The following is a 24,411-nucleotide window of genomic DNA, read 5'->3' on the forward strand; positions in this document are numbered from 1 at the left end:
GGGTGCCATACCTAGCACTTATTCAATCTTAAATTCCACATCCCTATCCGGTGGTAGACCGAGTAATTCTTCTGGAAATACATCCGGAAACTCACAAACCACTGGAATCTCACAAAGTGTGGTGGTTTGGATAGCATAGGCTAAATGTTGGGGTTCAAAATCGCGGGAGAGTGGAACTAGAAAAGCATTCCCTCCCGTGGGTTCTCTCAACATAATAGTATGGGTGCTAGTGTCAATAAGAACACCATGATCCTTCATCCAATTCATGCCTAAGATTACACTTATTGACAACCCGGGCAATATTATCAAATCCGTGGTGTACTCCCTCCCTTGTATCGAAATGAGTACATTTTTTACTATCTTTTTGGTAGTAACAGTACCCCATGCTAAACTTATATTATAACCCCCTTTACTTACTTCAATTATTTCTTGATCATGTCTAGATGCAAATGCTTGACTCATAAATGAATGAGAAGCTCCCGAATCAAATAAAACAACAGCGGGATGCTTGTTGACAAGAAACATACCAGCCGTGACAACTTCTCCAGCGGGCACTTCTTCTACAGCAGTATAATGCACGTGTCCCTGACGTGCCCTGGCATTCGCCTATCTCTGATGGTTCTGATTCTGGTTGCTATTCTTCTTGGGGTGGGGGCATTCCTTGCACCAATGACCCAGTTGGTTGCAGTTGAAACATGGTTGATTACTTTTGAATCCGGTGGAGCTGTCCTAATTGCCATTTCCTTTTGGTAAGGCAATAGTAAATGCCTTACGGAATGGTTTCTGTGGCCTATTATTCCGAGCTTTCGGTTGTGGAGGCCTAAACTTAGGTGTAGGTGGGCAGAATTGTGGCCTAGCTATGATAGGCGCTTTTGATTGGAAAGATCCGGATGCACCGGCCTCATATGCCCTCTTGCGACCCTTGGCAACTGCATGCATGTTGTTGTGGTTTTCTTGGGTCAAGGCATCACTAATAAACTCATTGTACATGGCACACCTAGAATTGGCCATGGTCTTCATCAGTTTAGTACCCAGACCTCGCTTGAAACTCTCTATCTTTTTCTCTTCAGTATCCATGAAACTTGGAGCATATCTAGACAAGTTGTTGAATGCGTGCATATATTCTGTGAGTGACTTTTTTCCTTGAGTGAGCCTCATAAATTCAGCCGCTTTCATGTGCATCAGGCCTTGGGGAATATGATGTCCCCTAAAAGCCAGCTTGAACTGTTCCTAGGTCACTCGTGCGTTAGCAGGCAAAGATGATAGGAAATGTGTCCACCAGATCCCTACTGGTCCTTGCAATTGATGAGAAGCATACTCAGCTTTCAAATGTTCTGTTACCCTCAGCAGATGGAATTTCTGCTCAATGGTATTCAGCCACTCATCAGCCTACAGTGGTTCCTCAGCCACCTTGAAGATTGGAGGCTTCGTATCCAGAAACTCCTTGAATGTACCGTGCTGATTTGGCTCTGCCCCTAGTTAATGTGGGTGGCCACAAGCAGTGTTTTGCGCGATAAGGCACAAAGCTTCCTCCATTGTCCTCTGGCTCCCTAGGAACTAGGTAAAGAACTCTTGAGCAGACAGCGGCGGTGGGGGTGGCAAGTCATCCTGGGTGCCATCCTGGCTGCCACCAGCTCAAACTATCGAGCTCTCAGGACATCTTCCCTAGACCAGACTGCATTCCTCTGGTGAGTTAACCGAGTCATCTCTTCATTGAGCCTCTCAATCTCGGCATCGTGCTCCCTCTGAAGCTGACGTCGGTCCTCGTGGGCATGACCAAGAGCACCAGACACACGTCTGAGACTACCTTCTACTCCATCTAACACTCTCATCATTGCGAACGTGGCGCTCATGGAAGGGTTATCGCTGTTCTGCCCTTCTGCTGCACCAATCTCCAAGGGTCTTCCTCTTGCCTGCTACCATGAGTCAGTGGAGGGGTTGCCCCTCGAAAAGTCTCCAACCAAAGTGGCTGCCAGCTCCTGAGGAAAACAATCCATGATATCCCTCAGGATCCCAAAGGCTACCCTGCCAGCTGCTTCTTCAGTAGTCCTGCCAGTTGACTCATAACACCAGCCTGTCCACTTAGAGTTGTCACCTCGGGGATGAACAATGGCCTCCATAGTAACTAAGAGACCTTCTCCCAACTACTCATTCGCCCAGAAGTAGTGGGGTTCCATTCCATCAGGATAGCCTACATAGCTGAGCACTCTCCACAAGAGTGTAGGCATCCCAAACTCTCCAAGGAACGTGTGATGTTGACGGGTACGTGGAGCAAGCTGACGGCTAGGAGCTCTGCCTTTGGTGGACTTGCGAGCAGTTTGCTTGGTGCGTGCCATCTGCACCATTAACATGTACCCTTTGGTGAGACAATGCCATAATGGATAAGAGCTACATAACTGAGTAAGAATTTTATAAGGGGAGGAACAATGTAGTTATGTGAATGGTAATTATCACGATGCATGCTCGTTCCGTATGTCCTCACAAACTTAGGAAAACTTTGTTTCTAACGGTAGACACGGTGGCATACATACGTTCTCTCATATTTAGCGTAACTAGCCGAGCTACACGTTTCGTTGTTAGTGTACCTGCATAAAATTTCATCTTAGCCCTAAACCCATAATGAAATATGCAGAATGTAATTGTAAATACTTCCATATATGTATATCCATACATATACGTCCGTATCAATCTACCCGACAATAATTTAAACCCATAATTAAATACGTACCATATACACATGCAAGCATGCAGACATAGCCGTACCAAAGCTAACTCTTCTCGACCGCACTCTCACATCTTGCGGTCATACCCTCATCATCTTACCTTGGCGTAGAGGCATTTGATCCATACATTACCACTCAATTGAATGGCATCCATACTATAGCATGCCGTATGGACGACGAAGTAAAAACCCCCACTTAAATAGCCACCTAATAGTCCTTAATTTGGGCATAAGGAAAGTGATCATTGGCACACTTTAGATTTCAAATACCTATTATATAACTATTAGTTGCTAGAGAAGGGTTTTTGGAAAACAAAAACTTTTGTTTTAAATACACTTGTGACAATTAACATTGAATCTTGCTCTAATACCAGCTGTTGTAGAACCAACCAATTTATAAGAGTATAAGTACAATAGCAGCCCGCAAGCGGTCGCACTGTCATACTTGAACCCATATAAACCCGGTAGTCCGTCGAGTACCACGACGGGTCTTGATAAATGATTTATAACAACCAAGATCTTACAGGATTCAACATACATGCCATATATTACATAAAGTTTACAGATACATTTCATCATCAGAGTACGAATAAAAGTTATTATAAACCGAGTTTGATAAATAAAGCGGAAGCAATTAAGTTTGAAAATAAAGTTTCCAACATAGTTTGATACAGTGCCAAGTCAGATCACGGTCCACAAAAGCAAGTATAGGAATTAATAAAGAAGCCTGCCCAAGGCTTACTCCTCATCCACAGCGGGATAGAAGCAACTCTTGCAATAACCATGATACATAGTGCCATCTGCAACAATGGGAAAATAAACCCTGAGTATGAGAAGGTACTCAGCTAGACTTACCCATCATGAACCAGAAATAAATGACTCCAAGGATTATGCAAGGCTGTATAAGTGGACGTAACTTGACAACATTTTGCGGAAAAGGCAATTGACCCATTGTACAATTATGATTCCTTTATCAAGTTAATTATACTATCCATTTCTAGATTAGCAAACTATCCTGTGCCAACCATGTGGTATATCATTTAGAAGCATACAATAGTAACCATAGCAGGTGTTGTAATTTCATATTCATCTGAACCATCATGTTTCATAATACAGTTACTATGATGTTGGAGCTAGTCAAGTTTCTCACTATCCGGGAGAGACGGCGATTCGAATCGATTTCAACCAGCTGGGAATTTATTCCTAACACAAACCCAGGTCTACCAGCCATGATAGCCTTAGGTCACCTTTGATACAACTCAGGTACACATTTCATGGGTCCGTACCATGCCACACAATCTGGAACACCAGATGCCAGGATGCTCAGGCCAAGCCTACCCTTGGGCTTAGTCTGATCGTTCCCCAGAAGGAGCACACAACAGAATGGGTCCCAGCCTGAGTTGAATTACTTAGCTTCACGGTCAGAATGAGTTATCCGGCCAGCTAAGTGAGAGGCATGCATTCAATCTTGTCACAAGTTCCAACAACGGTATGGTCCTTGATCGACACAGACGGGGATAGATCGACACCCAAGACCTCCATGCCTTGTTGCTTCTCTATCGATATCCCGCCCGGTCTCAATTTACTTTTACCCCATGGTTCTGTTCCACGATAGCCGAGATAGCCCACCGTGCTCCGGTATCCACCTGTATCTCGCAGGTGATAGGACATCACCCGACTTCTACCAGTTTAAGCGTGGCTAAGCATATATTCGATCCTGGACCTATACCGGTTAAAGGTGTAGTATCTGGACAAGGAATTTCTATGCATCAAGTGGTTCCATTCAACTCTTATAACCTAATGCATCAATCATAAGTACGTAAGTAAACATTTGTAAATTACTAGGAGACTTATAATGCTCTGGGGCTTGCCTCGTAGAAAGGAAGTAGGGTGGTGGTCAGGACACTCTAGAAGCTCTTTAGGGTTCTGCTCCACGCCTTCGGGAGCTGTGGCTTGCGGATCCTCCTGCTGATTCCCTTCCTCTGTTTCTTTGAATTCTAGCATCGTGATCTTTTCCTCCGATCCTAGATGCATGAATGTGGCATAAGTATTACGAATGCATATATGCTAACAAGTGCATCATGTTTATTGAGTAGGTGCATATCTCTTCTCGATTATTTAATCATCTACTTCCACAATGCATCGATTTTGCCACAAAACAGTAGCTTCTTGTTTCACTCATAACTAGAGTTCTACTAATCCAAATATAGTGATCCTAGACTTTCTGGAAAGCTTATCAAATTCTCTACAACTTTGTTATTAACCATTTTTACAGTACACATCATTTTCAACATGCAACTCATCAAACTCCAGAATCTGTCCGGAAACTATTCAATATGCAATATAAAGTAACAATACTTCTACTTCATGTAATCATTCAAAATTTGACAACATAAAATCTACCAACAGTTTAAGCATACCAAATACATTTTAAGATAATATAATGGTGAAGCCCAAACTATTTATTTAAATGCCTTTATTATTTTATTTAGATATCTAGGTTAAATAATAAACATATACCAGATGTGTTTAAAAAATTCTTAAAAATTTACAGTGCCTTACTAATGCTATCAAAGGACTACTATAAAAATTTCATGTCATTTTACCTAGTAGAACACCCTATACAAAAATGATAAGGCAGCAAGGCTTGAAATAGCATAAATGGAAAACCCTATTGAAAAGTGTCAAGCAATAGATTTCCTATTTTTCTTAGCATCCATATACTACTAGTATACCCTCCAACAAATTTCATGAGTATTGGATTCCTAAATAATTTATAAAAAATTACACAAAGATCTCCCAATTATAAAAGAAAAATCTATAACTTCAAATCTACACATGCACTCATCTTCAAATTTTTACCAGAGCTCATATATGCTAAGACTAGCTTACCACAAAAATTTCATAATTTTTGGAGCACAGAAACTCTAGATATAAAATAAACAAATTTGAATGCATTCAAAAGCATATTTCAAATCTCTATTTAAATCTTCAAAACTTTCTACTGTAAATGTCAAGAACATATTTTTCCTAAATACTACACTTCCTAAGGAACACTAACAAATTTATTTCACAATTTTTGAAGCTACCAAACTGAAGATACAAAAATTACAAAACAACACCAGATCTGGATTTAAATGAACTAGCTTTCTAATACCAATCACTAGCAACCGGGGCCCACCGGTCAGCTGGGCCCGCTTGTCATCGACTGAAAACAGGGGAGACGGTGCCGTTCGACGCAGCACAGCCCTAGCTCATCACCGGTGAACTTGCTGGCGGTAGCGACTACACCTACATGGTCTACTCATTCACCCGCACCCGGTGGTGGCCTTCGTATGGATGGAAGGAGCACCGAAGCACTTCACCGCCGACCATGGCAGACGGCTGTGATGGCATGGTGGGGCGGAACGACAGCAAAACGCCAGTGATGACCTTGGTGGCTCGATCTAAAGCTTGGACGAGCACCAGTGTACTATGGCAAACCTAGCGCATCAGCTATCGCGTGTAATGGTAGACTATAACGGCGTGGCCACGATGACGGAACACGACGGCGAACTCCAGCGAGAGCGTGTGCGTTGTTGTGGCTTACCAAGCTGGAACAGCGGGCAATGGGGGACGTCTGGAGTTGCTGGGGTGACAGTGGTGCTGTTGTGGTGGTGGAGGAGCAGCATGGACGAGCTATCGTCGGCAATGGCGCTGGTGGCTCTTGGTGCAGGAATGGCTGCAGTAGCGGGCGAGGAAGAAGGCCAAGGAAATGAAAAACGGAGCGCGGAAGGGGTCGGGCGGGCGCTGGCGGTGTTAAAGCAGTGCTCTGGCCTGGCTTTGCCGCGCGGGGTAGGGCGTTGGCGATGCGTGGCCAGCCATGACGTCCATGCGGCGGCTCTACCCTAGCATCGGTCGGCCACTGAACGGCGTCATCAGTTGATTCAGTTAAGCCAAGCCGAGCCTGACAGCGCGTATTGCAACGATGAAAACTTCATTACCAATGGCTTTTAGCGAAAACTTAGTACATCAAGGTTGAAGTCTAATGTACCAGCTACAACTTTCGTTCAAGGATCATGCTCCAATTCTCAACCAAGACTGAGAAAAATCACCCCCAACATAGGCCTGTCAGTCTGTCAGTCAATCAAAGACTTAGAAAATTTTGTTAAGTCATGAGATGTTGATTTTACTAATTTTTGTGGGACCCATTCAAGCATGTTAGAAGCTAAATCAGTCAATGACCTAAAAATAAAAGTTGTTCCTTGTGTCAAACACTACAACTTTGCTTTAGTGATCTCCTCCATGCAAGCTCCCTAACACCTAGTTCAAACTTGGTCAAACAAGCTACATTCAAATGATGATACATACTCAAACTATGACACAATGACCAAATTAGCCCTAGCCCTAAATACCAAAGTTGTTCATGATGATATTCTAAACATGTTTAAGCTATTTGCAAGGTTATCCAATCATTTCATGTAGCAGTCACTCATTGAGCTAGTTAGTGTAAACACCCAAAAGCTTAAGTGTTGGTTCATGAAATGTAACCCTAAACAAGGTTCTATTTGCTACCCTAGGTGTGGCTACATGTTTGTGTGACTCACATCCACCAAGTACATGTGTCCACTCATGATCATATGCATAGACATATGGAGACATGAAATAACAAGAGAAGTTGCATATGTTTAAGAAACATGCGATAATAAGCAAACGTTGCAGATGTTGCAATCAAATGTTTCAATTGTAAATGCTTGTTTATGAATGCGTGATGATCATGCTCATGTTATGCAAGTCAAGTTATGCAAGGCTAACACCCGAGGTGTTACAATTTCTTGAGAGACCACAAAACCAAAGGAGATATCAAAATTCACCATGTGAGCACCGAAAAGCAATTAGCCGATATCTTCACTAAGCCTCTCGATGAATCAAGGTTTTGTGCTTTGCGTAGTGAGCTAAATATACTTGATTCTTGTAACAAGGTTTGAACTATAGCACACCTTGATTTATGAACAACCATGGAAAGGAGAAATGAATTGCAAAATTTTAAATATTATGCTTCAAAATGTTTTATCATAAGAAACGAGTGTATTATGGTCATTGTTTGTATTGATTATTTGTTGCTGATCATAGTGTTCTTGATATGTGTGTCCATATCCTATATATATAGAGCTATTTAGTTAGTAGCTAAATCTTGCTGGTCTGGGGAGTGTGGCTGTGCTGCGCCTGCCTTGCGACAGTGCCGCGCTACGGCAGTGCCGCACTTTGAATTTCAATCGAAATTTAGCCCACGACAGTTGTTACCATGGGGCCCAATTACTCTACTCTTTTCTTCTAGCCCTAGGGTAACCCTCTCCTTGTCTCACGCGTCAGCGCCACCTTCATGTCGCTGCGCCGTCATTGTCCCTCTAGGCCGCACTCTGGTAGTGCCGCACCGGTTGCTGGCACTCTACCTCATCACCAGCAGCTGCCGAAGCTCATGAACAGAGCCATTCTCTCCCTTTCCTCCCCAATCCACGAAAACCAAGGTGAAACCCTAACCTTGTCGATCTTGCTATGGAGTTTCTTTTGATAATAGATGTAGGTTTCTGGTAATAGCATGACTGGTTTAGAAGTGAATCTGATGGATGAATTGAATCATAACAATGATTCATGGATGGAGTGCTTCCAATCCATGTGGTAGTGCCGCATGTTGGGAGCGGCAGTGCCATGACTAGAACTGCATTCCATGCAGATTTGATCAAGCATTCCATAAATGACTCTCTAAAATGATAGGATTCATTCACCATATTCATTACTAAGTTAAACATGATGTTATCTTACCTATCTTTTATAAGACTCCATATTCTTGATAGAACTATACATGCTGAGATTGTATAGTGGGATAGGAGTTAAATTATGAAGGAAGTTCAGTAGACAAGAAGATGCAAAATGCAGTCTTGGTGAAACGGCTGGTGTGGTAGTGCCGCTCCTAGGCATGGTAGTGCCGCATGTCTGGGGGTAGTACCACATCAGCTGCTTCCCTCGCTTGCACATTGACTCTTCTTGAGTACTTAACTTGCTTTATAGGGTAACTTCTACTCTCCATTTGTACAGTTCTTATTTTAGTCTATGTTTTTGCGTAGATGGCCTCCGAAGGTGAAGATGACCAAAGGGAGAAGAGGAAGATGACCGAGCCTCATGACAAGCAAATGCCTTGTCATGGTCATGGCAAACCACAGGGGGCAGCAGCAGTGTAGTAGGCAGAGGGGATGCTAGTGATAGGAGGAGAAGGGATCAGTTGATTCAGGAGGAGAACTTGGAGAGGGCTGGCCACTCCATTCCTCCAGGTGCTTGCCTAGATACTCCACCTCACCTTGAGGAGTTTGATAGAGGTTACATTAGAGAGTATTCTACATAAGTGATCATGAAGCGTCCCATTGACACACGTGCTCATCCTGTGCTTAACTATGCAGGAAAGCTAAAGATGGTGGAAGAAGCACATGAGAACAATCCTTATGAGAGCCAAAGGATTTGGGGGTAGACTATAGATTTTGGAATGAGTTTCATTCCAACTTTTACGCCTCAGTGATCTTCAACTCCAAGAAGTCCAAGATTGTCAAGATGCAGTACGTTGACTGGGAGGAGATGAAGGGGAAGAATGAGCCTGAGTTTAACAAAGTGATCAAGGCTTGTGAGCTTTTTGGTCTCATTGACATCATGAGTTTTAGGTATAACTGGAATGAAGAAGTGCTAGCCTAGTTTCATGCCACCTTCTTCTATGACATCTACACTGATGAGATTCACTAGATGACTCAGGGATGGCATTATAGGATTGACTTTGTGACTTTCAGCCGGATCCTTGGTTTTGGAGAGGAGGAGTAGGGCTTCACTTATATTCATGATGAGGCTAGACCTGAGATCCATGACATTGCATATATGTGGATTGATAGGAGAAGTGTAGATTATAAGGTCAGTGGCTTGAAGAGCTACTACCACATTCTGAACAATCTAATCAGGCACACAATAAATCCCAAGGATGGAGCAGCTTTAGATCTTAATGGCTATGTGAGAAATGTGCTTGCTAGGTTTGCTCCTAGAGGTGACAGGTTCAATGTCACTCGCTTCATGTGGCGTGAGCTGAGGAATGCTATGGAGGATGGGAGAAAGGAGATGCCCTATGCCCCCTATCTCATGTTCATGATTGAGAGGGTCACCGGTTACAGGTTTGATAAAGATGGTTTCCACACTATCTACAAGATTGAGAAGACCCAAGCCTCAGGTGCTAGCAGGGCAGTGAGATGCTCTCCATCAATTGAGGACATGCCTGAGTCCTCTCGCTCTAGGCCTCACAAGGAAAAGAAGATGGAGAAGTTTGGGAGATGGATTAAGGTCATTTTCACCACTTGCACCTATGCAACGAGGACTGCATGAGGACCAGTTGGAAAACCATGAAGCCAACCAAGAGGCCAGAGAGCATGCAAGGCTGCCACCTCTTTCTCTAGTACAGTCACCACTGAGGTTGACAACCTCCCTAGCCTCTTCGACACATATCAGAGGCTCATGAGGAGGAGGAGCAGGAGCAGCCAGAGCTTGACCCTCAGACAAGGTTGACCTCCACCTTGTAGTCCATGAGGAGAAGCACCAGGCATGAGTGTCACACTTCTACCACCCATCACCAAGGGAGGGTAGTGGTGTCCTCTTCATCCTTCGACGACGATGATGGTAATGGTGGTGAGGAGGATGTTGCAGGTGCTAGTGGGGATGATATCGATTGGGACACCATCTAAGAAGATGAGGAGTGAGTGTTGGTCTTTCTTCTTTTCTTCTCTTTTTGGTGCTTTATGCCAAAGGGGGAGAAATTAGAGAGGGGTCAACAACTTTTTTGACACCATGGAGAGGAGGTTGCTATAGCTAGAGCTTCATGTTCTTATTCATTTAGAGTAGACTTCGTTAGGTTGAGAGTTTGAGAGATGATTCAAAACTCTATTTATGTAATAATTCTACCTAAGTACTTTATATGTGTGGGATATGGACATGAATTAATCTGTGCTGTAGCTAGTGATAAAATTGTGCTAGAATGTATATCTTTATATGTGTTACATGTCGTGTGGTGCCTGTTCTTATCTGTGTTGTTACAGCAAGTGTGGCAGTGCTGCACCCAGGAGCAGCAATGCTGCACCCAGCTATTATAGGAAAACTTGTTGTGCATGAACTATCATTCACATCACGTCTACAGACCTGACACATAATGCAACACCCCACAGGAGCATGGATGTAGGGGGAGCCCCATCACTTTCACTAAAATGTGAATCTTGGCTTCTTATGCCAATTTGAGAATTTAATTCTCTATTCACACATTTAGGGGGAGGCTCTACACTCTTGGCTCAAAAATCTCAGTACTCATTTTATATCTTTTGTAAGCTCTAATTGGGTTGTCATCAATCACCAAAAAGGGGGAGATTGAAAGTACAATCAAGCCCAAATTGTGGGTTTTGGTGATAATGACCACACAATTAGAGAACTAATGAGATTTATCGAGATGATAAGAAGGGAATCTATGTTCGAGGATGTTGCAAAAAATGAAGGAGCCTCAAATTACAAATGTTGATGGATTCAAACTCAAAGGAGATTTAAATTCTTTTATATTTTGAATTTGAGTATAAGAAAAGCCATACTATAAAAGGGGACACAATGGTTAAGCTAATATGTGCTACCAAGTGCTCAATCTTACACATACATCCTCAGTTACTCAGCTAAGACAGCCAACACTTAACTCTTACCCTTACTGTCTTGCCTAGTGCGGCAGTCCCACACCTAGAGAGAGGCACTGCCACAGTGCAGCACTGCCGCACTTGAGCCGCGGCAGTGCCATGACTTAAGTGACCGTTGGGGCTGGGGGGTACTTATACCTTTTCCATTCCTCCCCAATATCTCTCTTCTCTCTCCCACTCATTCAGCTCGTCTAAGAATAGAAGAGTGCCCTTCTCTCTCTCCTCCATTGGTAACCTTGAGCTCCCAAGCATTCTCCCTTGATTTCCCCCATCAATCCTTGAGAGAAAAAGGTCCCAAACTCAATTAGAGAGTAGATTCTTTGATTCCCCAACTCAAAAGAGCACTTGGTTCACATTTTAGCTGGCGGTTGTGTTTATTACTCTTGGAGCTTTGCTCCTAGCTGGCTAGAGCATTACCCATGGAGCTTGCCAACTTGTGTAGCAGCCCCAAGAGGTTTGTAACCACCTCTTAAAGCTAGTAAACTTACCCCTCATCTTAAGAGTTAAGTCTCTTGACTTGAGAACGAGAAAGGGTTGCAAAGCCCTAAGCCTTAGTGGCTAACCTCAACAACGTGGAAGTAGGCAAGCCTTGGTGGCGAGCTGAACCACAGGTCAAATCATCGTGTCACCTTGTGCTTGATGTGCATCATTTGCATTTCATATTGTTGTTGAGGTGATTTCTATGGTTTGTGGTCGATCTACTTGTGTGTTGTGTTCCTACCACTTCTAGCTCTTGATCTGTGATTCTCATACCTACAGGAAGCTAAGAAATTTCTCCGATTCAAGTTTACATTTGCTAATTTTAAACTGTGACTCGAAGTTGTCTGTAGGTACGATAGTACCGTTGTTCTATCCTGGCAGTGCTGTTGTTCAGCAGTGCCGCGAGGTCAGAGCGGCAGTGCCACAGGTTGAATTTGATGAAAGTTTGAGTATTTATTTGAATAGGCCTATTCAACCCCCCCCCCTCTAGGCTAACCAGAGATCCTACATGGAGTCGAAAATTCAGAAACTTTGAGACCCTCAACTTGGCCTTCATTACCTTGCTGCCCAAAATAGCAGGAGCTAAGTGTGCCAAGGATTTTCGTCCCATAAGCCTTGTCCATAGTTTTGCTAAGCTCGTGACTAAATTATTGGCCAATAAGTTGGCTGGAAGGCTACAGCAAATGGTCTCTCCTAATCAAAGTGCATTCATCAAGGGGAGATTCATACAAGACAATTTTATGCTTGTGCAACAAACACAAGATTTCTACACCAATAAAAGCATCCACGTTTTCTCCTCAAGTTGGATATCTCCAAGGCATTCGGTTCAGTATCTTGGCCTTTTCTTCTTGAGGTACTGAAACAATTGTATTTTGGGCAAATTTGGCGTGACATCATCAGTGGATTATTGGGCTCTTCATCAGGGGATGCACCACGTGTCATCACAGAATTAATCTAACCCTTTTTCTTTTTTAGAAATTGATTCAAACTTAGAAAATTCATCCGACCTCAGAAAAATATGAAACCAGTGTCCAAATTTTTCTAAAAGTAAGCTCTATGTCATAGGCTTGTGTTTGAGTACATTTGAATCTTTTGGTTTTCCATTTCTTCTTTGTGATTATCTATAAGAGTTGCTTATCGCGACTATATGTCTCATTTGACAGACCTAGAGGAGCAGCAGACTGAGGAGGACGACCCCGACAACACCGACGAGTTTGGAGATGACCTGTCGGTAGGTGACACGTCTCACCCAACCTCGTAGAATCCTATTAGACATGCAATAATGTAGCAACTAGCGCTTTATTTTATCCAAATGCACTATGATATGTTGCATGGTAGAATTGCTTGAAGCCTTTACCATGACACAACCTTTACCCCTGCACACCCACTGATAGGCTAGATGCTTGCTTATTACTTACTGCTTACTTCTACTACGCATTATATCCGTGATGTGATGCTTGGTGGAGGATTGTTTATGAGTGGCTATGGCACATGGTGCCGATAATGTGGTAATACCATTGGGAGATCTTGGCGTGCGTCTTGGGTGTGTGGTGAGGGTCGAGTCGACCGGACAGGATTCTATGATGAGTCATTGGACAAGTCTTGCCAGGAGGATGTGACCTGGGCATTCCCAAAAAGAGGTACATGTGAGAGGAGAATATCCCGGGGAGGCGACTCTCCATGGGGCAAGTTCCCAGGATGGAGGTGCTGTTGAAGCACGGGGTGTTGGTTATCCCTACTTGAAAAGATGTCCTATCTAGTTCCCCTAAGAACTGGTATGTCAAGAGAACCGGATGATAGGACCCTTCGTGCACACCACTCGTCCTCGACACCACTCGTCTTCGTGCTCACACCCTCCTAAGATACCATAGTGACCTCTGGGGGCCTGGTACTACGTCTCACAGTCTTAGCATGCTGGTGGATTCTGAGGTGCCCTAGGGCTGAGTGGTAGGGTGGCATCGCGCTAGTTGGGAGGCACCAAAATCAGCCTAGACGATGATTAGCGTCGATGATCATGATCTTGTGGATTTCTGGGTGTACACACTCTGCAGAGTTGATCGATCTATACGTGTAGCTGTGTCCACGGATATGGACATTTCTATGAGTTACGCTTCCCTTGATTAGATAGTAGAGTCATTTCTTCTTCTTCCCCTGGGTTGTTGTTGGTTTCTGACGTTGGCCGTTGAGGCAAGGCATGAGAGGGGGTTGTCCTTGCCGCCTAAAGAGTGAGAGTGTGGTGAGATATGTGTGATGGGATAGGAGAATGTGTGAATGAGATGGGTTAAAACTTAATGAATTATTATAAAACTTGACTACGCTTGCATAGGAAACTACAACCATAAATAGGTCTTTTGCTCTACCCTTGCATTCCACTACCACAAAGCAAACACAATGCATAAGGTGGGAGCCAGTGGCCAGTACAAATCGTACTGATAAGTGTTTGGCAGGTCATTAGATGTCTTGTCCTTCGCTCGAGTTTGGTTTTGAAGATGGAGTCTGCACCCGTTGTCGTTCTATCTGATGCTGTTCTAGATGCTGTGTGCTCTGAGTGATTCTGCCAAATGATGATGTAATAATGAGTAAACCTTACTATTTGTACTCTATAAGATAGGTGTTCGATGTATGACTTGTGATATCGACTATTATTCGATAATGTGATGGAATGATTATCTGGAACTATCACGTTATAGTTCAAATATGTGGATTTCGCTTTGTGGAAATCGGGATCATTTCAGGCACTGCCACCACCGGCTACACGTGCGTGCGTGGGATCTGGCCACCACCGCCACCACTGGCATCTCGCCTAGCTAGCTGGCTGCTGCCGCGCAGACTGCCAGCTGATGAGAGTGGGCCTTGCTGCCGTGCAGGACGAGCAAGCCTCACCACCTTTGACTAGCTTGCCTGCCACCCGTGCCAGAAAAAAAAGAAAGGGGGTGAGGAAGAAGAAAGAGCCAGAGTCATTAAGGACATTGCACCGCTCTTCTCTCTCCTTAAAAGCCGGAAATGAATATTTAATGGATCCAATGTACACCAATGAATTTGACAAGTAGAGTGTCGACCAGCAAACTGCTTCATTTTCAATGTCCGTCAGCAAAGGGAGATCACTTTCAGTGTCCCGTAGCAAATTTTACCTTCTATTTATGTAGACCATATCATCATGATAGATGCACGACTCACAACAACTTTTCTACAACTCATGGCAGTTTTTTCTCAAATCATAGCTCAACCAAACAAGCCTCGAGCTTTATGAAGCCTTTGACCCACACAAAGGATAACCGTATCTGATATCAACTTTCACAACCATGGCCATCGACGATCACATGAATGTAAACAAGATTGGAGGAATCGAGAAGGGGATAACTTGGATTGGAGGAAAGGTTCCTCAACCCCATTTCTCTATTTATGATTAGCTTGTCTCATACAACTCCACACGCTGGCTTATACCACACTCAGCACACACGCTGCCCTCTGGACCCACATGGACCACAAGATTAATACTGATTCCCTAAACTCTTCCGTCTTTGCAGCCGCAGCTGACACTTCACACTTTATGAAGGCTAATCGTCAAACCTCATCTTTCAGTTACAAGTAGCCTCCAGACAATCGAAATTTGATTCTCACATAGATGGCCAAAACTGCACAAACAAAGAATCCACCTTTTTTCACTCCCAAAACCGGCCTCAGCAGTCCGCACCCAATCAATGCTTTGCGGTTTCAAACTGTAAATCCAAAACAATGAGCTATGATATACTAATGGGTTCGAGTTCCACTATACAACAAAATTACACTTTCCATGGTGTGTGTCAGTGTCTGTGTTAGTGCTTCCTACTCCACCTAGAGCTAATGTCACCCCTTACCATATTTCTTCTCTCTCAATAATTCTGGAAATGAAGCATATATAACCAATGATCGCCATGGCATACAAGGCCCTATAAAGTGCCAACGCCATGGAGCTGACAAAGGAATAATAGCCACCCACGAGGTATAGGAACTCAGACCAACTTCACGGCCTCTCCTCCCAGGTAGCTTGAAAAATATGCAGCAGCTGACATTTGGTTGGGACCCAAAAAGTTCATGCAGTATAACACCAACGCAAATAGCAGAATCGATGAACCAGGGAAAATTCTGTCCCATACCAATTCTCTGCACACAAAGGAACAGAACGGAATCATCACTGGTTATGACAAACAAGAACGAAAACTCGAAACTTAGGAATTTGCCTAATGATGTTTAGTAGGTACTAAAAATGAACAACCTGTAGCCAGGCAACAAGTGAAGGCACAAACATGAGTGTGCTTAGAAGATGCAAGATCATAATACCATGCCGATAATCAAACAGTTCTAGTTGACTGTCAGTAAAGCTTTTAGAAGTTGTTGGGCTATCATCCATTGGCAGAAGTTGCTGCAGCCCATCTGATTTACTTTTGGATAGTAGAACTGGACCATCGCCCATCTTGGACTTATACAGGTCCTTTTTCTGAGTTATGCTACGAAAAGAAGCTGCTAAAAAACTGTCACGAGACAAGTATTTCAATTTAGATATTGAATTACAGCAACAAATGAAGTAAAATATACATGGTGGCAGCAATATAATCAAAGACACAGTAGATCTCATCGCTACTACTATAGCAAATATGAAACATATGTTTGCATATTGGTCTGTAAAGAAAACTAAGCACATAACTACAAGGATATTATTGGAGATAAAAACGTAAAAAGTATGTTTTCACAATTCAAAAATATTTCAACAAATGAAACAGGTCAAAATTATCCTTAAAAGTTAAAATCAAACCTGCATAGATTTGAATGAGCATGGAAGGCGTGAGAGAGAAGTGCAGACCAAGGCCAATAGCCGGATGAACCAAACAGACGAGTGGTAATGTAGCAACTGCTACAATTATATTTGGATTGTTCCTAAGCATCTGCACAATCTTTTCCAAAAGGACAGTTAGTACCTCAATATAAGGGACTCCAAGAAAAGGAAAGACAAATAAGCAGGTCTCCATATACTATATAAGGATATTTACCTTCAGTGACTGAAATGAGAAGGAGAAACTGGGGAATTGGCGAAGAAATGCTGATTGAACACCATTCTCCCATGATTTCCATCTGTAAATCATTGTTGCAAGATCAGGAAAAGAAAATGATGTATGATTTATGGTGAGATCAGAATTCATATAATCAATGATACAGCAATGCTTGGAAACAAATTAATATCAAGTCACACTGGACAAGGAATAAGTTGGAATTGTAAATTCAAGTAGAAGATGGTTTAACATAGTAATAACAGTAAAACAACTTGTAGATTACTAGAAATGAAATAATCAACAAAGATGATTTAAGTTAACTAATTTGCAATAGAATAAAGGATGGGTAATTCTGAAATCTAACTGGCCATCTTCCTTATAGATATTATCAAAAAAATACTGTCCAATAGCATTATCATTCAGAAATAATGTTCCTAATGAAAGTTATCTACTTATATGAGAAGCAAAGAGCTCCAATCAAATGGAAAATCTCTATCCCAAGACAGTTAGCAATTTCAAGACTAATAGCTCATGAAACCAGTAAAGATCTCAAGTATCATCATATTTAAGAAAAAAGAAAAGAGACAAATACTAAGGCAAAAAGATATAAAAGTGTATACTAACCGTCTTTTAATGAAGACATGTAGAATGGCAACCGCATACAGAAACAATTTTGAACTTAGTATCAACAAAATTGCGAAACCATTAGCAACTATGTAGCAGATAATAGTAACCAATGAGAAGGTCCCAAGTGGTGGTTTTTGCTCCGTCGTGAAATTTAAAAAGGCAAAAAATACAAGTATTGGCATGAAGCAAAGAAACATGAATGCCTTTGGGAGTCCAAGATTAGACTCTATGGCTGACAAAATGGATGGCACAGAAGAATCACACACCCATGCTGACGTCTGTCGCATCATGCCCAAAAACATTATGGCCACCATGAAACCAAGAATCTGCAATTGAACAGGGCACAGTTTTAAAAAATATAACAAAACATTGCTGATCTCTTATGTAGTTAAATATACAATTACGAGGTAACAAAATAAGAATAATACGTAACCAATTAACCATTAAGATGATATTATCAAAGACACATTACAGTGCAAAGATCTGCAAATAATATAGCAAGGAAAAACAAAAAAAAAAACAGAAATTTCATAAGACTTCAAAATATACAGAATACAGGCTGGTAAAGTTAGCACACCAGAGCCCACAAAACATGAAGGTTTTAGTTTTTTTTTTGGTGGGGGTGGGGGAGGGGGGGCTGAGGTGCTGTGTGTATTAATGCAAAAGAATGTTGAAACTGAAAAAACACTATGATTTTTAATTCCATTAAACAGCTAATCAAAACATATAAAAATTAATAGGCAAGTTTTTAAAATTATAACTACATGCTATATCATACGGTAGCACTTAGAATTATAAGCAACAACAGGGGCTTCATTGACTACTGGGATCAATAGATAGTCCTTGGACAGATTTATTGAAGCGAGGTCAGCCCCATTTCCATTACCATCAAATGGAAATATAAAACTTTGGACTGACAGTCCTTGGGCAGATAAAAAAAACAAAACGCTTGTACTACAAGAAGATCATCAGTAAGCTATAACCACCAACAACGTGGGAGCAAGATCAAACATAACTTCATGGCTATCAGTGAATCAAGCAAAGGATCATCATAATCTCTGGTGTGCTAGGCCGGGTATAAGGCTGCAAGATGAAAAGGAGAATGCATTCTTTCGAGGTGCCTCAGTAAGCTGTCACGTAACTCAGGATTTGTAAGTCATTGCTACAGTAAATAAAGTTGAGCCTGTATATCTCATTATCTAATTTAAGCAAAGAATAGACGAAAGTTCACTGATCCCTTATCAACCAGACTTCAGAACCTCTATACCATGGACAGTGAAGAATCCTGCCAACAGTTAGATGACAGAGTGCTTTACCAGTCAGTTCTTGTAATCGTACCCAACCCAATCCATATCACATAGATTTTAACAATCAATATGATCTAGCAAACAGGAAAAAGGGTAACAGCATGATGTCATGCATGGATCAAAGTACATAGGCACAACAAGATTACCTCTGATGAGTACAATAAAAAGAATCTGCTTGCCGCATCACTTAGTGAAGCACGAGAAGTGACTTTGTATGAGCAGTGTGGGTCAGCCTACAAAATCAAGACAGCTTACATTTGAGAAATCATTCCTTTTGATCTCTTACAATGGGTGAGAAAATTAGCTCTGTGACAAATGAAAAATGCATAATACACAACTTACATCCCAAGCATTTGATCTATGAGACTGCAAATTTCATATAGGCTAGAAGTTGTTAAGTAATCTGCTGCTCCCCTTGTGTGAACGCCTGGCAGGGACAGGCGGTGCCGAAAAGGGCTCCTGCTATTGCACTGTAGCAGCTACAGGGGCAGGCGTCGAATGGCTCTCCTGCCGCACTGTAGCCACAGCAAGAGCAGGCGTCAAAATCAGCCCTACTGTCACATCTAGTCACTATAGCAGCATAACAGCTTACATGTCTATGTTCTAAGATCAGATGGATAGAGTTGTATATATAGTTTGCCACTGTAACTCAGTAAAGAGAGAGTTCAGTTCTGCCATCTCCTCTGCAGAGCTCTGACCAACGCTGGTGCTTATGTTGTGTGTATGCTCTGTTCTCCCTCCCTTCTTCTACCTCTAGTTATAGTGTGTGGTAGCCAACGACAGTTCGTAGTCGACATCACTAGTGTGTGTTCAGCAACACTGTGAGTGGTCGGATAACTCCGTGCCGGAGATCTAGTGGGCTAACTAGTGGTATCAGAGCCGTACAAGCGCCATCGTCGGACTAACCGTTGGTGATAATGGATGGTTTGGAGATAAGTGACAGCAGTGGTGCTGCTGTGGCTGCCCAGCCACGATAGGAGGTCGTTGTGCGCACGGTGCGGAAGGTCAGTGGCACTAGTTGGCCGACGCTGACTCGCACCAACTATGGCGAGTGGTCGGTGACCATAAAGGTCAAGCTCAGAGCCTGACGGCTCTGGAATGTGTTGACAAGGGCACCGAAAATGAAGAAGACAACATGTTAGGGTTGGAGGCTATCCTCGCTGTTGTGCCAATGGAGTACATGGAGCCGTTGGGGGCAAAGAGCTCTGCTAAGGAAACATGGGAGGCCATTGAGGCGATGCGCGTCGGGTCCAACTGTGCAAAGAAGGCGATGGCCCAGCTTCAAAAGCAGGAGTACGTCAATCTCAAGTTCAAGGATGGTGAAGCGGTGGAGAATTTCTCCCTCTGTGCCAGTGAAGTACATCTAGATCGCTCTCTCCATAAAGACGATGCTGGACCTGTCCACCCTCACCATTGAGGATGTGATAGGCCATCTGCGGGCGGTGGATGAGCGCATGGAGCAGGCAACAGCAACGACGGACAGCGGCAAGCTGCTGCTGATAGAGGAGCAGTGGGTTGCCCGAAGGAACTCCGGGAAAGCCTCCTCTAGCCGTGGTGGCGATGGCAAGCGGCGTGGCAAGGCTTCTTCGGAAAAGAAGAAGTGGGTCGACCCCAACGCCTACCGGCGCTGCGGGAAGATGGGCCATTGGGCAAAGGAGTGCCAAATCGCAAGCAGGAGAAGAAGGCTAAAGCTCATCTGGCGCAAGCTGATGATGATGATGAGGGCACTATCCTGATGTCGACGTTCTGTGTACTACACGATATTGAGGCCGAGGAGAAGGAAGAGGTGAAGGCAGTGGAAGGGCCTAGGAAGGTCCTAAAGGTTGTCAACCTCGATGAACCATGCGCCCAAGTATACCTCGAACATGTGGGCGACGAGCAGGAGCAGCGGTGGTATCTGGGCTCTAGTGCCAGTAACCACATGACAGGCTCTAAGGAAGCCTTCTCCGAGCTCGACGATGACATGACCGGCACGGTGAAGTTCGGTGACGGCTCAAGGATGGAAATCCGAGGGCACGACACCATCATCTTTAGGTGCCAAAACGGCGGGCACCGCGCGCTGACGGATGTATACTACATCCCGTAGCTGCATTCAAGCATCATTAGCATTGGCTAGCTGGATGAGCGAGGTACTGATCAAGGATGGAGTCCTTAGGATCAGGGATCAAGAACAGTGCCTTCTTGCTAAGGTGAAGAGGTCCTAGAACCGGCTATACCTGCTCGACTTGAAGGTGGAGCAGCCGGTGTGCCTGGCAGCATGTCACACCGAGGAGCTGTGGCTATGGCATTCCCGGTTCGGCCATCTCAGCTTTGATGCACTTGGTCGGCTAGAGAAGATGGTCCAAGGGCTGCCCCACATCGAGCACGGAGGTGAGCTATGTTATAGCTTCCTGGCCGGGAAGTAGAGAAGGCTGTCGTTCCCAAAGGCGGCCAAGTATCACGCAGTGGATGCTCTCGAGCTCATCCACGCCGATCTCTACAGGCCAATCATGCCAAGCATAAACGGTGGTCGGTGGTACTTCATCCTGCTCGTGGATGATTACAATCGCTATATGTGGCTGCAACTCCTAACGAGCAAGGATGAAGTGGCGGTGGCAATCAAGAAGTTCAAAGCGCACGTGGAGGAAGAGAGCAGCAAGAAGCTACGCGTGCTGAGGACTGATTGTGGCGGTGAATTCACTTTGATGGAGTTCACTACGTACTATGCGGATTAGGGTGTGGTGCAACACCACACCGTGCCATACTCGACACAGCAGAATGGCATGGTGGAGAGGCAAAACCAGATGGTGGTTGGCATGGCTCGATCCATGATGAAGGCCAAGGGCGTGCTAGCAAGGTTTTGGGGTGAGGCAGTGACCGCGGTAGTGTTCATCCTCAACCGTGCGCCCACCAAGGCCCTGAAGGGCAAGATGTCATTCGAAGCTTGGTATGGGCACAAGCCAAGCGTGTCTTTCCTCCAGACATTTAGCTGCATCGGCCATGTCAAGAAGACAAAGCCAGTCCTCACCAAGATGGAGGACAGGAGCACACCGATGGTGCTTTTGGGCTATGCGGAAGGTACCAAGGTGTACCGGCTCTATGACCTAGGCGGAGGCAAGGTGCTTGCCTCGTGTGACATCGTGTTTGATGAGAAGGTGGCCTAGGACTAGAACAGTCTAGGCACGGGAGAAGCTGGTGACTTCACTAGCACCTTCGTCGTCGAGCACTTGGTCATCCACGGTGGTGGAGATGCTGGAGAGGAGGTGCCGACCACTCTAGCAACAGAGCCAAGCACTCCTAGGGCAGTGTCGAGCACTCTAAGAGGGGTGCCGAGCACTCTAGGAGTGATGCCGAGAGGTCCTATAGTGGTGTCGACCACTCCAGGATGGGAGCCAAACACTACCGTAGCAGAGCTGAGAAGTCTTACAATGGTGTCGACCACTCCAAGACTGGGGCTAAACACTCTAGCAGTGGTGCCAAACACTCCGGGAGTGGTCACGAGTGGTCTAGGAGTAGTGTCGAGCACTATAGCTAGGGTGCCGAGCACTATAGTTATCGTGCAGACTACTCCGGCAGAACAGGGAACTCCATCGATGCCGATCGAGTTCGCCTCACCTCCCAGTGACATAACTAAGTTCGTGGATGCCTTCCATGATGGTGAGAAGGTGCGTTCCATAGGCTAGATGACATCATCGGTGGCACAGGGCCCTTAGGCCTAGCGGATCAGCTGCTCAATGACCCAGAGCTGCTTCTTGTCAGTGCAGACGAACCACCCACATTCGCGCTAGCTAAGCACGATGCATACTGGCGATGGGTGATGCTGGAGGAGATGAAGGCGATCGAGGAAAACAACACTTGGGAGCTCGTCGATCCACCTCTAGGATGTCGTCCGATTGGCCTGAAGTGGGTGTATAAGGTCAAGCGAGACAAGCACGGTGCCATGGTCACGCACAGCAGCGAGGATAGCCTCCAACGCTAACATGTCATCGCCTAAGGCTTTGTCCAGCATGAGGGTATCGACTTCAAGGAAGTATTTGAGCCAGTAGCATGCATGGAGTCTATCTGATTGCTTCTAGCTTTAGCAGCAGCAAAGGACTAGTGCATCCATCACTTGGACGTAAAATTGACCTTCCTCAACGGTGAGTTAGTGGAGACAGTCTTCATTAGGCAACCTTTGGGTTTCGCCATCAAGGGAGTGGAGCACAGGGTGCTCTGACTACACAAGGCGCTCTACGGGCTACGGTAAGCCCAATAAGCATGGAACGCCAAGCTTGACGCCACGCTGGGCGAGCTTGGGTTCATGAGGTGTGCAACCGAGCACGTGCTCTACACATGGCAACGGGGGAAGGAGGAGCTCATCATCAATGTGTATGTGGATGACTTGATCATCATTGGTGCACGTGCAGAGGACATCGATAGCTTCAAGTGTGAGATGGCGGCTCGTTTTAGAATGCGCAATCTCAGCGCACCCTCCTACTACCTCGGCATTGAGGTAAGACAGGGGAAGGAGGTGCTCACGCTCGGTCAGAGCACGTATGCCTCGAAGTTGTTGGAGCGGAGCGGCATGGCTGAGTGCAAGCCATGCGTGACTCCGATGGAGGAGCGATTGAAGCTAACAAAGGCCAGTATTGCAGCAAAGGTAGATGCAATACTCTACCAGAGCATCATCGGTGGTCTGTGCTACCTAGTCCACATGAGGCCGGACATTGCGTTCGTCATGGGCTATGTCAGCCGCTTCATGGAGGATCCCCAAGAGGATCACTAGGCTGCAGTAAAGCGGCTGCTGCACTATGTCAAGGGGACGGTGGATCATGGGATCATCTTCCCCAAGATCGGCGTGTGTAGGCTGTAGCTCACTGTGTTTAGCGATGTAGACATGGCGGGGGACATCGATGGACGGTGGAGCACCTCTGGCGTGCTTGTTTTCCTCGAGTCAGCCCCAATCTCATGGCTACCACTAAAATAGAAGGTGGTGGCCCTGTTGAACGTGTGAGGCAGAGTACGTGGCGGTGGCCACAACAGCGTGCCAAGCTATGTGGCTGCGTCGACTGCTGGGCGAGCTGATCGGTGTGGAAGCTCGCCCAACAGCACTGATGGTGGACAACCAGCCTACCATCGCCCTCGCAAAGAATCTAGTTCTCCACAATCGGAGCAAGCACATCGATGTCAAGTTCCACTTCCTCAGGGACTGTGTCGATGGAGGGCAGATCATCATCGAGTTCATCGAAACTGGTCGGCAACTCAAGGACATCCTCACTAAGACGCTCGGCTATCTTTGACTCACGGAGCTAAAGAAGATGATCGGCATAGAGAGGGTTCATGGGTTAGCAGTAGGATTAGGGGAAGAATTGTTAAGTAATCTGCTGCTCCCCTTGTGTGAACGCACGGTAGGAATAGGTGGCGCCAAAAAGGGCTACCTACTATTGTACTATAGCAGCTGCAGGGGCAGGCGTCGAAGTCAACCCTGCTGTCACATCTAGTTACTATAGCAGCATGGTAGCCTGACATATCTGTGTACTAGGATTAGATGGATAGAG

General features: G+C 44.7%; 1 protein-coding gene and 1 pseudogene across 1 annotated transcript; one reads left to right on the forward strand and one right to left on the reverse strand.

The window, feature by feature from the left end:
• Nucleotides 1–15,737: 15,737 nt before the first annotated feature.
• On the reverse strand, nucleotides 15,738–19,132 carry LOC136551519 (uncharacterized; annotated as a pseudogene).
• Nucleotides 19,133–23,174: 4,042 nt separating this feature from the next.
• LOC136548531 (uncharacterized mitochondrial protein AtMg00810-like) lies at nucleotides 23,175–23,639 on the forward strand. Its single transcript, XM_066540021.1, has one exon. It carries the CDS (start codon nucleotides 23,175–23,177, stop codon nucleotides 23,637–23,639), a length of 465 nt encoding a protein of 154 aa, XP_066396118.1.
• Nucleotides 23,640–24,411: the final 772 nt, after the last annotated feature.

Source organism: Miscanthus floridulus, chromosome 4 (genome assembly GCF_019320115.1).
Source record: "Miscanthus floridulus cultivar M001 chromosome 4, ASM1932011v1, whole genome shotgun sequence".
Classification (NCBI taxonomy): Eukaryota; Viridiplantae; Streptophyta; class Magnoliopsida; order Poales; family Poaceae; genus Miscanthus; species Miscanthus floridulus.

What these genes read in the sequence shown, in the direction of transcription:
- LOC136548531 (XM_066540021.1), top strand. Translation starts at nt 23,175, where the DNA reads ATGAGGTGTGCAACCGAGCACGTGCTCTACACATGGCAACGGGGGAAG.